Consider the following 17657-nt stretch of genomic DNA (forward strand, 5'->3'; position numbering starts at 1 on the left):
AGTGTGAGAGGAATATCTGCTTTTTAAGTGTATGTATGTTTCTCACATGACTACAGATATGTATTCCCTCTTCTGGAGTTATGTGGCTCTTCCCTAAAGTTCATGCAACACTTTGTCTCCCTTTAGTATGCTATCTATTATCATCTTCGTTTGTATTCAACTATCTAACCACTTTTATTTTCCACTACTTTTGATGTGCTGCAGTCCTCCCCTTTTTACCTTTTAGTAACTGCCTATATTCTTTCTTCCTGTTCTTTTTTCCAACTCAGATAGGTCTGTGCATTCCTTATCTTTACTGGCTTCCATTCCTCATGAAACTTCTCATCTTCCTTTAACTGTTTGATCAAACACTTTTTGGGTTGAATAGTGCTTTCCTCATGTAAAAGAGTATACTATTTATGTATAAGATCAAATCTCAGCAGAGAATGGAGGAAGAAAGGGTGTTAGGGAAGACTGCAAGGGGCTCGTCTATCTGTAATGGAGGACAAGGCTATGGTAGGAAGAAGAATTAGGAAAGTGAATTTCTTAGTTCTTAGTTTTAGTTGGGGTGGAGTTTTACATAAATTTTACATAATTTAAGTGAAGTAACTGCCTGAGGAGAGTGGCCATAGAGTAGTCCAATTCTTCTTACTAGATAGTGATTGAAAGCAAAAGTCATTTCTTCCACATAGCATGCATACACACAGGTTTTGATGAACTCATCCTTCAGAGTTATAATTTCCTTCATCCAAATGAATGTGTAAATTCTGCGCTTCCTTAATTAATTACAGTAATCTGGTAGTAAGCATAGGATATGATAATTAGTATTCCCAATTAATAATTATGCTGAGGCACTTTAAACATCATTCACTTTTTAATTTAAAACTAGCGACATGTCCCTCTGCCAGAACAGCAATAAGCTTCACTCAGCATTATAAAGATATATGCAAAGCTTGAAGAATCTCTCTAGAAGCTTCAAGGAAAATCTTAAGTGAAAAAATCTTACATTAAATGAAATAACACAAAGAACATTAATGATCAACATTTGACTTCTTAGTCTGAGTTGTGCCTAGATGCGGAGTTGCATGTTTTTTTCCACTGGTTTTGTTGCTGGATATACCATACTGTTATATGCCATACCGTGAAGATGTATTTTTCTGTCTAATCTGAAGATAATTCTACCCCACCAAGAGAGTTACATAGTTTACTCCAGAGCAGAGTAGGGATAAAATCAATATGCAAGCAGCTGATGTAATTAGGTGATAAACATGTAGATTGCACTTTGGATAATTTTTCAGCTTTTTCCTGAAGCTCCTTTAAAAAATAAATAAATCCTGTTCTTTCTGTTGGATGGTTAAGGCACATGTGATCATACAAGGAGGGAAAAAAATAATCTGTGGTCTAAGAAGCAAGGTTTCCTTTTGTCCTTTCTTCCTTGCCAAAATGATGTTGACTTATTATTTTGTAATATTGTAATTATGTGATAAAGTGTATTAGCACTTTATGTATTCTTTTAATTGTATGCTTATGTCTGTTAGGAATAAGCAGTAAGCCCTCTTACTCTTATACTTAATGCAATGCTGTTTCACTTGTCAGCATGTTTCCCCACAATGAAATGTTAGTAGTTGTCTTAAATATTATCAAATGCAATGCATCTGTAGATATATACATTGTGTTTTATAACTTCTCATCTTCTGTAAAGAGTGGGTTAAGTTATACTTGGGTTTTATCCTACTTTAAAACTTGACAGCTGATTGGTTTAGAATCTGGAGGTGATTTTTGTTAACTGCAATGCTTATATTTCCTTAACAGTGATTGGGCTGACTGATTCCAAGCAAACAGGGCTCGCATATCCCCATTCATCTTTCTCATAACTGGTAATAAAGAACATTTTAATCTTGACACACTGTTATGACAGTTATTCTCCAGACATTGTGTAGCAGTTGTATCTGTCAACCCATGCAGTATAGAGTATTTTACTTGGCAGTCTTCCAAGAGTGAACATTAATCTCAGTGTTTCTTTTTACAGTCCCTAATCAAGATATTCCAGGGGTGATTGCACTAACATTGTTTGAAGACTACATCTACTGGACAGATGGGAAAACCAAATCACTCAACCGTGCCCACAAAACCTCTGGATTAGACAGACTGTCACTGATTAACTCCTGGCATACCATAACTGATATACAGGTGTATCATTCTTACAGGCAGCCTGATGGTAATTATTCCACATTTTCTGTTCAGCAAATTGATGTTTTTCCTGTAGAAGCCAGTTGCTGAATTAACTGAAGGTGATTTATCACCAGTGATTTATTTTTTTCTGTATTATTTTGAATTTTAGGTGTCTTTGAGTGAACTTTTAAAAAATATAAATCTGTGGTTAATGTTGTAAGTATATCTGTTATTAAATAAATGCTTTATGGCTTGTTCAGTGGTGAGATACACTATGAGTTTTATAGATACTGACTGGAATTACAGAACTGTAAAGCTGTGTTAGAGTCCAGGTTACCAGTTTAAAAGATCAGAACTGTGTGTCATGAAGACATTTGGCATTATTATTGCAGAAGTAGGAACAGTGTTAATAATACAGAAGAATACTATTTTTTAGAAGCCTGAGACTGAGATAATGTCTGAGAGTGTATGTGTTAAGGTTGCATCCGATGTAATGTCCACCTATTGGAATTCTAGGTGAATGCAGTCTGGCACTTGACCCAAATTAGCTGATTTTTTATTTTATTTTGTCTCATTGTTACATATCTTTTTTAATGTTCTTTTTTCTTCCTCTTTTTTTTTTTCTTTTTTTCTTTACTGAATGTACATCCTTTGTAATAATTGCTACACATGGAAGAAAAGAATAGCTTAAAGGCAAAAAGAAAGGGATTTTGTTATAAGACATTCCATTGTAAAACTATTGTGTGTAATGTAATTATCTTATATGAAAGAGATACTCAGAAGTAAACAGTATACACTCTGATATTCTTTTCCTATTCTGTCCACAGTGTCTAAACATCTGTGCACAGTAAACAATGGTGGTTGCAGTCATTTGTGCCTTTTAGCCCCTGGTAAGATGCATACATGTGCCTGTCCCACTAACTTTTACCTTGCTGCAGATAACAAGACATGCTTATCAAACTGCACTGCCAGTCAGGTAAGTGCATATGTATATTCATTTTACAGTATTTTCACCCGCTTTTGGAATAAGTGCTGGTGTCCATGGAATATTAAAGCTCTTGTCAAAGGGGCTGAACACTAGATAACTGTTGGATGTATTGACATTGTTTCATCTTCGTGATTATCTGTTGAAAATAAAATTGCAATTACCTTTTTTTTTCTCCTAGAGTGTAGAGCTTGTTCTCTTCTAAATGTGAATGTTTCTTCCAGTCATTAGCATGGATAAAGCTAATAAATTTATCAAAATCACTTTGAAAAGGCATTTATATAAAATACATGATAGAATTACAAATTGATCTGAAAGTAAACATAAATGAGCAACCATCAAACAATTAGAAAAAGTAGAGCTCAATCCAGTAGGTAGATAAGTAACAGTTACAGTAGAAACAATCCAGTAGCTGCAATGAAAATGGTAGGATGTGCAATTGCTTAGCAATTGCTTCAATTAAAATATTGAACTGTGTGTGCAAGGTGAATTTCCTGTGTCTTGAGACACATGTTTTGTAGAGCAGATGAACAGCTCTACAGTGTTTAAATGATTGTTCTGAGTAAGACCTTAAAGGATCAAGGCATGGAATGCATGAAGATTCAATGAATTGGTTTTTATTAGTGGACTTACTAGTGAGTGTACTAAAGTCATTAGAAATATAGTGACTTCTGTTGGCTGAAGACACGGTGTACTGCATCTCAAAAAAAGATAATTAAAAAAAAAAAAGAGGTGTTATAAAATCAAAACACGTAGCTAATTAGTGGAACAATAACACAATCACTTAATTTCTTATAATTTGGGTTTTTTTTGGGGGGTGGGGGGCAGAAAAAAAAAAAGTATTATTGATACCTTTCTTCCTTCTTTCTCTCCTTTTACAGTTCCGTTGCAAAACTGACAAATGTATTCCATTCTGGTGGAAATGTGACACTGTTGATGATTGCGGAGATGGCTCTGATGAGCCTGAGGAATGCCGTAAGTGTATTCTAAATCTGGAACCCATTTTTGTCAGTAGAGCCTTAAACAAACATACTGCTTTACAGAAGGTAGAAGAATTTTTTGTTTGCAGTATGTATTTCCTTGGTCCCTGTAAGATTTACAGAGGGCAGTGTCTTTTCTGTCATCCTGTAATATTTACATTAACTAATGTTTACTAAGCTTTTAATATATCCGTTAAAAATATAAAATTAGAAGTTTTTTCATGTTTTAATCCTTTTCTTCATCCCTTTTCAAGTTTTGTTGAAGATTTTATATTTTAGAACATTCTGCCTGTCTTTTAAGAAATAGTTCTACCACATTTGATCTTCTTTTGTGTGCATGTGGGAAAGAATCATAGTATTATAATCTCACTGGCTTTTATTTTATTATAGTTATATAAGTTTAGCTGCACATTATCGAGTGCAGTTTCCAGAATAACAACAGTAATGTTCTCCATGAGATTCTTTCTAATAATATTTTCATTTTCCCTATAAGTCTCACATGTATATATTTTCATTTTGTACTTCTATAAATATTTCCAAAGGATAATTTGAAGAGCTAAATCCCACCACTCCAGTATGAACAATTTTATGTAGCGATCATTTGTCACTCAGCCTACCTAACCTTGACACACTATCATGAAAGTTGTGCAGATACAGTATCTTTCTCTTTAGCCTCCTGTAGTCCAAATAGCAGGTTCCTGTAGCATTTCTCCAGTGAACTGTAGACAACTGGAAGTCAGTTATGATGATGTTTTCAGCATCCCAAAGGATGACTTCTGTGAGTCAAGTTAGTTGGAAAAATACCTGTCTAGTATATTGAGTTCCCAAAGAGAAATGTTGATGCTGTTTTCCTTCTCAGTCGTTAACTGCTTTAATGCTATTATATTTAATCTATGTAATTCAAAATATTGTTGTATTCTTACCTCAAGCTTAAATACACAGAAGACTCTGCTATGCCTTACAGTCTTCCAGATAAGTAAATATTTAAGGAAAATATAGCTATAGAATTGCATAATTGTCCACTCACACAAACAGCAATGGCTATGTGTACAAGCAATGGTGGACATGTCAAGAGTTGAGATAGTGAATTTATCAAATGCATATTTAAACTGAAAGGTTTTTTTATCCTAAACTCCAGGCTTATGTGCAGCTAACAGCAAACATCTACCAGCACAGGCTTATACATTTAGTAAAATATAACTTTAATTATGTGAATTTTAAATCTCAGACTTTGAAATTAATTTTGAAGAGCCATGTGTGCATCTTCCTTACTATTACTGGCTTAGATTAAGGCAATGCTATTCAATGCGTATGTTCAGAAATGCTTCTGTTAGATCTGTAGAGGAGGAGCTATACTATTGACACTTTGCCATTCCTTTGGCATTAATAAGCAGTTTTCTTTTCTTCTAGCTGAATTCAGATGTCAGCCAGGACGTTTTCAGTGTGGAACTGGACTTTGTGCCCTTCCAGCCTTCATTTGTGATGGAGAGAATGATTGTGGGGATAATTCTGATGAACTGAACTGTGGTAGGTGCTTATTTCTATTATAGATGTGCTACTCTGTTGTAAATGCTGTGATTTGCATTCTGCCAAGAAAATTATTTTGTATTTTACTTAGATTTTAATTTTCAATGTTTCATCTTTTTAAGTCAATATTTTTTATTCTTTTAACTTCCAGACACACATGTGTGTCTGACAGGGCAGTTCAAGTGCACAAAGAATCAGAAATGTATTCCAATAAACCTGAGATGCAATGGACAGGATGATTGTGGCGATGAAGAAGATGAAAGAGATTGTCGTAAGTAATGTTTAGAGAATTTTGTTCTGATATATGTAGCTGATTTTAAACAAGGATGAAATAAAATATGTAAAATAATGTAAATGTCCTTTCTGTAAAATAATTTGAGAAGCACACAAAGCAGCTAATTCACTGGATTGTTTGATATACAATGTTTTATATACAAGAGAACAAAGTAAAATGTCATTTATTAACTTTATTTTTTAAAGTTATTACAAAAATGTGTGTAAACAAATTAATTTCAGGCATTTAATTTCAGCTTAGGCTGAAATATCAATTTTACTCTTAACCACCTCACAAATGACTGATCTTCTTGAGGCTTTCATCTTCCATGCCTTGCAGCAACATATTTCAGGAGGAAAAAAAAACCTCTTTTCTACTTCTTTTATTAAAAATTATGTGGACCTATAGCTTCTCTCTATATTTTTTTCATTGATGTAGTTTTCTACTTTTTCAATTCCCCCTTCTGCACGGACTTCATTAATGTACCTAAGCTGCTTGATCGCCATTTACACAGACCCTATTCATCTTGTGGTAAATAAGATTTTGTTCCATATTTCACAAAGGTGACTAAGGAAAATATTTTCAGTTAAATGTGAAATTTGTTAAATAGTTTGTATTTTAGATCATTCTGGAGTTAAGATGCAGGTATTGTGTCTTGAGATATTTTTCATTCTGTTCATTATTCAGATTTACAGCTGTTCTAACTTTAGTCCTGTTTTCTGAATTAGCTGTCTCAAACATTGCATTCATTCAAAGAACACCTCCTTGCAAAGGGCACAAAGACTTTGTTAATTATGTTTGATGTCCATCTTCCGAATAGCTCAGCAAAGCTCAAGCCTCTGACAGATAGCATTATATGCTTATTTATGTGTTACATTTCTTTAAAAATCGGATCATTAGGGACAGGTAAACATCTGCAGAAGATAGGGGAGATTGCTTATTTCAGTATAAAATGGACACATAACATATTGAAGGTCTCCTTACAACTATGAGTTTTAGCAAACAGAAATAAAAGGAAATCAGAGCAACAAAGCCTACAGCACAGCACTGTTCAGGGAGTGTGGGAGGTATAGGAGCATAATGCAAGCTCTTGAGTGTTCTGAATCTCTGCTATCAACCCAGCTGCCAAGGCACAGCATAGCATGGAGAATGGAAGGGTTTGTTACACACATTTTTCATTTCTCTCTTACTTAACACCTTACCACACTATTAAGGGTTGGAACTTGATGACCCTTGTGGTCTCTTCCAACACAAGCCATCCTATGATTATCTAGGCCTTATGAGCTTATCTCCTAACAAAGTTAAATATTTTAGTTCATATTCTGATAAAATCAATTTTTGTCGGATTTCAAATTATGTATGAAATAATTTTGCCTTCTTTTTGATGTTATGAACAATATAAGCCAAATGTTTTCTCGTACAAATTAAATAATGACTTAAGTGATGACTTAAATGAAACTTAAATGATGACAGGTATCTAATTTCTGAAGGGTTTTTTACCCTTTATTTTTCTTAGAAAGCAAATGTTTTGAACATGATCAGATCTACCTTTAATTTAGAACCTTCTTCTTTAAAGCTGAAAACAGTTGTTCTCCAGACCATTTCCAGTGTCAAACAACAAAACACTGCATTTCTAAACTTTGGGTATGTGACGAAGACCCAGACTGTGCTGATGGATCGGATGAAGCTAACTGTGGTGAGTATGTCTCTGGTTTAGAATATATCACTGTTTTGAGTATGTGACTGTAGTTTGATGTTACAAAAAGTAGTAAAGGGAAATTATGATTTCACTTTACGAGTCCTCTTCCAATCTATGGTGGTAGCTGTGTGATGTGATGGCTTTATCTGGCTCTTACTGTTCTTGTTGGGTAGTAACACATAAGTTATCTTTAATGATTATAAGTTTAATATAGACATTAAAATAAACTTAAATACTTTTACATTATTGACTGGAATTACGAATTAATTTCTTATCTGGAATATAGTGACATTTTCTATTTTTCTGAAAAATTACCAAGTTTCCACGAATTTATTCCACATTTTATTGCTATTGTGATTAATAAATAGTGAAGGATTTCATAATTTCCTTTAGTCCGCCATAATTTCAGTAGAGGTGCATTATTTATTTTGCTGCAGAGTAAGAAAGAGACGCAGTGTAGTAAAGGCGTTTCATAGTAAATGAATTGCCTTTTTGAAAATCCAACTCTGTTTTTATTTCAGATTTACTAGTTGATTATAACGCCTTCTGTTTTTATGTTGGAGAAAATAGAAGCAGTGAATGTGGATAAATCGTTACACGCCACTCATGGCTATGCACTATTAACTAAGGATATTAACAAAACAGGATGACTTTAATCTCATTTAAAATTTTCCCGTAATTTTAGTGTTTGAGATATGTTTAAATCACCCCTTTATAGCAGTAGTTTGAACACAATTTGTTCTTCTACATTTTTTTAATAATTAAAGATGGTTATTTTTATGAACAAACTTCAAGAAAATTAAATTTTGTATTTACAAGTAGGCTGTAATAAAGATCTGCATATGCTGGTGGTAATAGTAACTTATCATTTATAGTTCATATTTAAAATGCCTACATTGCAAAACTTTGCATAAAGGGTAATTTCTTTTCTGCTTATGTGCTCCATAGTCATACATATTTTCTTTTGTAAATATTTGCTACCATGTGTTATGGGGATACAATATTGTGTGAACTTGTTGGAACTATACTGTATGTATTTAGTCTTTTATGGTTCATTTCTAACTGAGGCAATTAAAGTAGTTAAATAAGTCTTAATTAATGTATGGTGTTTTTCAAAGAACATTAGACCTAATGCATGCTTTTTGCTATAATTTAATGCCTTATTTTAATTAGCTGGACAATATTTAACTCAGAGCTTTGTTACTTTTCATCACAAAAGGCCCTTTTGGGGGGTTAGAATATGAAGAAAGCTGTGTTCAGACTTCAGAAGCTACAGTTTGTTTTAAAGCTTATGTATTTTAGATATTTACCAGAATAATTTTTCAATGACTGTTTTCTCCTTTTTCTTTTTATTTAATATTAATTTCATTTTTATCCAAAAATGACTTAATCTCTGTCAATTATTATTTGAGATAGGTACGTGAAAATTAAGTAACTGTGACTTTTATTTTCACTGTATAATTTGTATATCTACTTCCACATTTCAGTGGAGTTTCACTGTAAGAAAATTGGAAAGCGGTTTAGTGTTTGAAGACAGCCGTGACAAAATGTGGGTGTATCTTTCAGGATTCCACAATAAAAAAAATAAGCTCTTTACCTATTTATTTTGAGTTGAATATATGTTTCCAAAAAATCAGGCATTTGTTATGAAACTCTCAAAAATTTGTCTTTGTTATGTCTTAGTTCTACTGTCTAACCATTTTCTTGAGCTCTCATTAATCTGAAGAATGGTGTAGAAGACAAGCAAATCCTAGTCTGCTGGGCATGTCAACTGTAAGCCTACTGTGAGAGATCAGAGTTAACCTCAAAGACAAATAAAGCTTTCAGAGTTGTCAAGTGACGGAAAAAAAATCCATAGGAAAAATATATATGTGTGTATATTTTGTGAATGGAAAGAATTAAATATTTCTTTATATTTATTACAAATAGAGTAAGAAGGAAGATTAATATTCAAGGGACAATCATACATTTAGAATACACAGACTTTTTTGCTTGTTTGTTTTTTAAGAAAGCCAAACTTTCTCCATCAGTGTACATTTATGTACAATACAGAGGAAATGCAACAAAATAGATTTAGTATGCTTTAGGAAGAGTAAGGAAATCTTGTGTGTTGTCTTCAACCTAGCAGGTAGTTGAAAATAATGTTCTGTGTTCTGTCTTTACCTGATTAGATCTCAATATTCACTGTAGAAGCTAAATAGAATATCATCTATGATTAGCCTTTAGGACTAATTTTGTTGGCAGCGTTATGTTAATTTCGGACTATAGAGTTCACTAGAAATATTTTAATGCTCAGGACTGGTATAGGATGGTAAACCACATTTGCAAAGCAACAAAAGCAAGTACAGTAAGTTTATATTTTATTGTTATTTTTATGCTTTCTATTGTTAAATGTTCTTTAAGTGCTTGCCAATGCAATTATTTGAAATGTCATAATTGAAATTCTGCTCCCTGGGGAAATTTTCACAGCCCCAAGCCTGCTGGAGTTCAGGAAGTGTTTGGACAGCATGCTCAGGCAGATGGTCTGATTTTTGGGTGGTCCTTTATGGATCCAGTGGTTGGACTCAATGACTATTGTGGGTCGCTTCCAACTTGGAATATTCTATAATGCTATTATTCTATGAAATATCATTGATTATCTCTGGATTATTTTTGTCATCTTGAGAAACATCATAGGATAAAGTATCTGGTGAGGAAACTGCTAATAAATGTGATCTTGGCAGAGAATTAGGAACAAACGCAAAAGGGAGTACTTTAATTACCAGATTTGTGAGTGTATAGACCCACGCTAGTATTTGCCTCAATCAATTTGGTATTCAAAAGCCACACCTAAAACAAGACACAGCATCAGCAGTTTGGGCCATAGCATCAGACAACATACTTCTCTTTTCTTTTTCAGAGGCAGAGAAAACAGGTTGACTTAAGCTGCTATTTCAGTCCCTCATTCTGTCAGCTATTAGAACTTACCTTGATGTCAGTATAACAACAGGAAGCCTGAACTGTGATGTTTTAAATAGCAAAATGGAAATTTAGGAAATTGAAATATCATCATAGCAGCAATTTAATTTTAAATATGTCATTGAAACTTTATATAAATAAAGTTCTTTTAAAATAAATAAATAATAAATAATACAAAGGCAGCTGGAGTGGTTCAGAATGTTCACGCTTCTCTGAAAGGCTTTGCTTACGGTACTTTGCTGTGTAAACCAGAATGTTCACTAAGAATTTACCACATGACAAAAGTTAACCACAGATCAGCATTATATACTTTTATATATGCTTTTATATATATTAAAGCATATTTTATATGCATTTTCCTCTATGAAGTCAAGCTTTCAGTCTGAGACTCCACAAAGTGAAAGTACAAAGCAAAATTTTCTGTTAGATACCAGTAGTCTTAAATTGTTACATGTAAGCATGGATGTTGAGAAATATGTATACTGTACCTTTGTAAAAAATGCTATTATAGGTTTCTATGATCTGATATTTTGCAGGGCAATCATATTGGAAAATTCAAGGAAAAGTCAGTGCAGCTTTAGAGATTCAGTGCACTAATGTTAACCTATCCAAGCTAATGTGTACGTCCTTTTGAATTTCCCCTTTCTCATTAAATTACAGTTTTAACAGTGTCTATTTTATTTTATCATCATGTTTGATGTGTCTGTTATGTTATGTTATTCTTAAAGGATGTGGTTTGAGGGAAAAAAACAATTATCGAAAGTAACTTTTCAAGTATTTCAGTGGCTTCTTTGGAAATGTGTCCTGCAATGCCATAGTGTCACTCTTCAGTCTTTCAATTTCTGACTTTGCACTGATATAAATGATATTTCTCCTAATTGTAGACAAAAAAACGTGTGGGCCTCATGAATTCCAGTGCAAGAACAACAACTGTATTCCAGATCATTGGAGATGTGACAGCCAAAATGATTGCGGTGATAATTCTGATGAAGAAAACTGTAGTAAGTAACTTTTACCTAAATGCATATTTCAACAAGTAGTCAGTTTAGCAACACAAGAGATTTTTCTTCTAATAAACTGAATATGTATGGTTTCTTCCTGCATGATAGAGATGAAAAAATGTCTGACCTATAACGTTTCGGTAACCTGATGAACTCGCAATGAATAGTGCCCAAATCAGTTTACCTTTGTCATAGAGCTAATCTCATATCTCAGCCTTCTTATCCAGATAAAAATAATGAAACATATCCAGTCAGAAATGCTTTTTAAGAACACTTTTGGATTGCAATTGCTTTATTTATATTCCTTTGGTGACTTATGTTTTATGCCTTCAGAAATCCATTTCTGTAACATCTAAATAAAAAGCAGACCTTGTTATTGAAAGTACATTGGCTAATCTGGTACTCTCCTACCCATGAGTAACCTCAGTGCATAATAAGTCTCTGAAATACCACTTCCAGTGTGTTCATTTAGATCTGGTCCTGAGGTAGAAATGACACACTCATAATTGTTCCCTTCATATTATAATCATCCTTTTTATAAAACACATCCAAAGGAAAATTCCATCAGTATTTTTGAAGTGTCTTCTGTTCAGCTGACTACAAATTTCAAATAATCTTTTCTTTTGTTCTTTGAAATCTAAGAAATTTAATGTCTTTTAGTATAGGTAATCTTTAATGCACTGTCCTGATTGTATATCCTTAGGGTGTGTTTGACATCTTTGAGGTAATCACTCAGAATGCTTAATGAATTCTTGTGCTGTCTGCCCCTTTCACAAATTCAACACATGGTGTCCAGAGGTACAGGGAGTCTGAAGGCAAGCTCGTTTACCTTTAAAGTTTATATAGATTTGTATGCCTTTTGATCACAATCTGTTAGAAAACTCTGTGAGTTAGTGAAAGCATTTGTATCATAGTTTTCATATGCAAGAGCTTCATCTAAAGGAAAAAATGTCATCTGATTGGATAATTGCTATCAGCCTTGTATTGTTTAACATGGGCAGGAGGGAGCCAGGGAGGAGGGTGCTGATGATGCACGAAAGCTTTCTTAGCTTTGTAGGAGATTTTACTTAGGAAACACAGATTTTTTTTTTTTCTTTTATAAACAGCAATAAGTTATTTTTGCAGTCGTGTAAGACATCAAAGGAGATGTGGTTTCCCTATAGCAGGGTTAACCCAAATTATTAGTTGAAAATTTTGAGAAAGAAACACCTTTCCTAAACATTACTACTGTCTGCAATGTAAGCATGAAGCACCTTGTTTTGAAATATACCATCTGTGCAGTGGGATTAATTCTCTTCCTTAAATATTAGGTTGTCATGGAATAAAATTATACAAACAAGTGTTCAGATAATGGAGGAATAATCATTCATCAATTTCTTTTTCAATTTCCTATCTATCTGTGTTCATGTCTGTAATTAACTTATATATTCTATTCATTGCTATTCTCTAAACTTTCAGATCAAGTCTGTAGCTAACTGTAGTGCATAGGATGAGAGATCTGAGAGTACTCAGCTGAAGCCTGTGCAACAAATTTAAGTTGCTTCAATTACTTCAATTCTGAGAACAAACCTTAAAATATAAATAAGCATTAAACAGATCTCTGCGGTGTGATGAGTTGTACTTCATGTTTACTGCTTGGTATTTGTTTTTCTTTGCTTGTCAAATACGTGCTTTACTTCTTAACTTTTGAGACCCTTTATTCTACTGTCTAAATTAAATACAGTATGCTGGTACAGTTGTAAACTTCACTATTTCAGTAGCACTGGGATAATACATACCATTATTGAGTCATTCAAACTAGAAGTAAAAAACATCTTGGTAGGTTGTGTGGTCTTTTATAATGTGTAATAAAACATATATATATGAAATTAAAGCTTCCAAAGAATTTGACAAAATGAATTGCATTGCACATTAAAAGTTGTTCATAGCATGCATGCATTTACAAAGAGGTTTGTGTGAGAAAATGACTTGTTTCTCAAAAACACAGAATGAATTCACCTAATTTCAGAAATTTAGCTCAAATATTTTTATTAAGATATATAATTTCTTTTCAAGTACAAATAATTATTTGATGAAATGAGCAATGGTGAAAAAATGTATTTTGGAAGTATATGGGTGTGAAAAATTATTAGTGCTATAGTAAAAACAGTTGTGTCTGTTATGGCTTTGTATCTGGCATAGTTTCCCCTGGCTTTGTTGCTCTTTCACTGTATTTGTCTCATAATATATAACTTGAAATGGACAGAAAATGAGTAGAGGACTGTCATTTGAACCCTCCACCCTGACCCCCCCCCCCCCCCTTCCCCCATCCCAAGGCCAGGTTGGATGGTGCCCCAGGCAGCCTGGTCTAATATTAAATGTAGGGGTTTGCAGCCCAGCATCAGAAGGGTTAAAACTTGATGGTCCCTGAGTTCCCTTCCAACCCAAGATCTTCTATGGTACTGGGGAGGTTAAAGGTCCCTACTGAGAGCACTATTTAAAGTAGAATGTATTTTTAACTCTGTTAATAATTGTCTTTTTGGAGGGGGAATCTTCTTTCAGGGTTGTCTGGATATATATATATATATATATTTTCAGAAGATATTAGGCAAAAAAAAAGTATTTTATTTCAGGGAACTTTCAAAATGGAGAATTTCATTGTAATGACTGTCTTATCCCTGCTCAAAAAAAAGACACCAGTAATGTTGTACTGAATGTAGTTAAAAACATATATAATATACTGTAAACACTGAAGCAAAGCAAGTATAATAATGCTGCAGGAAGACATGCATTTAATCAGTGTGGAAATATCTTCTCAGTGCTTTGTTGCTCTTAGAAGGTGTCAAGAAAACAAATTAGTTAATTTTGTCCTTGGATAACTTTGTATTCTATAGGAAATGAGAACTAGCAATTATTTAATGTCTAAGTGAACACATTTACACTAGTGTATTGAATGAAACTAGGCTGGAAGAGCTGGAATGTCTCAATGTCATCTTCAGTAGACAGATCTCTAGCGGACAGTGCTATAAGTTCTCTGCATCATTTACACTATTTACACATAACGCTATAAGTTTGAACTTGATATCCTATTTTAAGAAAAACATGTTCTTCTCTCCTAGTTGTGCATAATAGCTCAGATGCCTAATAAAATACTTTAAATTCACGGTTTAGTGTGATATCCATGCTTATTATACAAGATTGAACCACAAATATGAAATGATTTTGAATCTTTCTTCTCAGATCCCATTCTTTCTACCATTCTAGTGGACAAGTGTGTCATCACTATGGGTTATTTTCAGATTTTAAATTATGAAGATTGATCATTTTATGTGCTGTATTTCTAATAGAATTCTTTATAATTACATACTAATGCTTTTCTCAGGAAAGAGTTTGTGTTTTTATAAAGCAGAAGCTGAAAGATGCTAACTTTTATTGGTTGTACAGAGACCTATAAATATTCCTTTAATTAACTTGACCATTCATGGAAAAGTTCTCTCCTGTGCGCATATGTAAATCACAGAGAAGTATTCCAATAGCAGAAGAAAGATTTCTTGCAAACAGAGAAATGAGAAGTTACTTCATTGTTTTCATTTTTGCAGAATCAAATCCCTGTTTATAAATAATTGATTAACAGTATAGAAGTAGTATTTGCTCATATTTTGCAAATCACAGTGAAAACATGACACATGTTTATTTCCATGTGAATTGTTTTTTCCACAAATTATTTCCCTTATATCATTGAATACATTTTGCAAATACCTCTTCCTGGGCTGCTGCCAGAAAAAAGAATTGAGTCAGTGATTTGCTAACATCTATACAATGAGCTTTTGCTTTGAGAAAAAATCTAAAATCGAGGAATCCATATAAATATTAACCTTTGATTTGATTAAAGTCTCTTTCAGTATTTTACCACCTTTACAGTAAATAAAGTATTTCCTAATGCTTGGACTGAACATCCCCTGACTCTGCACAGATCCTGCATGTCCTGATGTCAGTTATTAGAGAGATCAGAGACTGGCACCTCCTTTTCTCTACTTCCTCTCCTTGGGTCATTATTAAGGAGGAATGAGGTCTTCTCTCAGACTCCTTTCCACAGACCATACAACCCAAGTGTTCTCATCCTCTCCTCATAGGACATGCCATTTAGGCCTCTTACTAGCTTTTTACTAACTCTCAAGAGGAAAGTACATAATATTCTCTTGGGAGAATATTTCGGTCTGATCCCTCTTTGATTCCACTCTTGTCCAGAGTTTTTATGGTAATAGAAGGAAAGATGCAGAGCTATGCGCTCAATGAAGTAAAAGGGCTAAAGCAGCCAGTCTCGCTTTCTTAGGATTACTCCAGCACTCCCTGCAGCCACCTTCTCCTGTTTGCTTTGCCTATATCTCAAATTAGTTTTGTCTGCTCTTCTCTTCCACCTTCTGTAATGACTTCCATCTTCCCTGTGTTTTGGTTCTTCCCAGGGAATAGAAGAATGTATAATTTCATCTCAAAATAACCCACTTAACTTCCAATATACAGTGTCACTTGTCTGTATGTAAGCTCCTTAGATTCTTTTTTATGAATATAAATAAATATTTTATTATAAATAAAACTCTCGTTTTTCTTTTCCCTGAAATTACTTTATAATTCCATTGTTCCCTTATTTTTACCTTTTTCTGTTTTCAATACTGACAGTGTAGAAAAGTCAGCTTTTTTATGAATGCATGCTGTCTGTTGACTTTTGCACTTCATCATATTCCCTTTCTGTTAAGCCTCTAATAATTCTGTCAGTGTTTAAGCCAGCATTATTGTCATGCTTCATCCCATAGTTAATTGCTGGAAAGCTGAATTATTTGACTTGAAACTTCAAACATTCCTTCTCTGGTTTTCTGTTTATCATCTCAAAGCTGTTCCCCTGAATGTGCATAACACAAGGGAAGCTATTTCTTGATGCGCATATATGTTACAGGCCATTTAATTGAAAGTCAAGGGTTCATTTAATTCCAATCACATTGGACACTAACAGGTGCAAAACAAATTTCTACTCTGTGGTATCTATCTCACTAAATTTGTCATAACATACCTACACTGAAATAATTAATATTTATTCAGTCTTATACAATTTTGTAAAGAAATCTGCCAAATGAAATGAAACTATTTTCATGAATGGCTTATAATATGCAAATGAAATTTAGTTGTAAAATATAATGAAGCAAAATCCTACAGGAAAAAAAAAAAAGTTCATAGAATTTGAGGGTTAATGATTTTGACTTTGTTGTAGTAATTCATTGATTGACAGTTTGGGGTATTCCTGTATGAGCTATTTTTATGGAAATGCTAATAAACCTAGGCTTGTTACTCTTCTTTGTTCAGAGCCTCAAACGTGCAATTTGAAAGACTTTCTTTGTGCAAATGGAGACTGTGTTTCAGCAAGATTCTGGTGTGATGGAGACTATGACTGTCCAGATGGCTCAGATGAGGTAGGCTTCTTCCAGGGGAAATATTTGAGAAAACTGTTAGGTTTAGATTGATTGAGAATGAATTTCCTACATATGACTATATAAGAGGGAATGCAAATTTGAGTTCATGTGTCATACAGATAGATGTCTTCACTAAATTAAAATCAAATTTACTGTATTAGTTAACCCAAAAAGAGAGCAAGATTTAAATTCAAGTCATTCTTCAGTAGTCTGTCTATACCTTTTGGTGATCAAGTTCTCTTTCTATCCTTTGTATATTTTGTGCCCTCATTGGGGAACCTTTGCCTTCTGAACAAGCAGTGTATTGGTTTATGGGTTTTGTTGATAAAACATGGGCTGTTGCTTGAGTAGCAAAGGCTCTCTTGATATTTGTTCTGTTCTTTCTCAGTTCCTTTATGTAACTTTTGGTTTTTGTTTTGTTTTGTGTTTTCCTTTTCTGCCAGTGTTGGAATTCACATGCTGCCCGCTTACTTAAAAGGGTTCAAGTCACAAATAGTAAATCAAACCTGGAAAGCTATTTTATTTTATAAGACACAGACATATTTCATAGTGTGAAGTTGTAGTGGTGCGGGCTGTAACTTTTCTGGTTTGTTAAATATTTAACCATGTTTATATTAAGTACTTGATCTTGAACATACACT

At 33.5% G+C, this 17657-nt stretch overlaps 1 protein-coding gene across 10 annotated transcripts in view; it reads left to right on the forward strand.

Moving 5' to 3' along the window:
* The window catches only part of LRP1B (LDL receptor related protein 1B), a 553348-nt gene that overhangs the window by 480391 nt on the left and 55300 nt on the right, over positions 1–17657 (forward strand). For all 10 annotated transcript variants that reach the window (XM_015869156.3, XM_015869153.3, XM_015869152.3 and 7 more), the window contains 8 exons: positions 2009–2197; positions 2979–3127; positions 4018–4111; positions 5527–5643; positions 5795–5914; positions 7494–7613; positions 11459–11575; positions 16910–17016. In XM_015869156.3, the coding sequence (XP_015724642.2) occupies positions 2009–2197; positions 2979–3127; positions 4018–4111; positions 5527–5643; positions 5795–5914; positions 7494–7613; positions 11459–11575; positions 16910–17016 (1013 nt within the window). The remainder of the gene's footprint in view (positions 1–2008; positions 2198–2978; positions 3128–4017; positions 4112–5526; positions 5644–5794; positions 5915–7493; positions 7614–11458; positions 11576–16909; positions 17017–17657) is intronic.

Source organism: Coturnix japonica, chromosome 7 (genome assembly GCF_054131305.1).
Source record: "Coturnix japonica strain WE chromosome 7, WE-NBRP24, whole genome shotgun sequence".
Taxonomy (NCBI): Eukaryota; Metazoa; Chordata; class Aves; order Galliformes; family Phasianidae; genus Coturnix; species Coturnix japonica.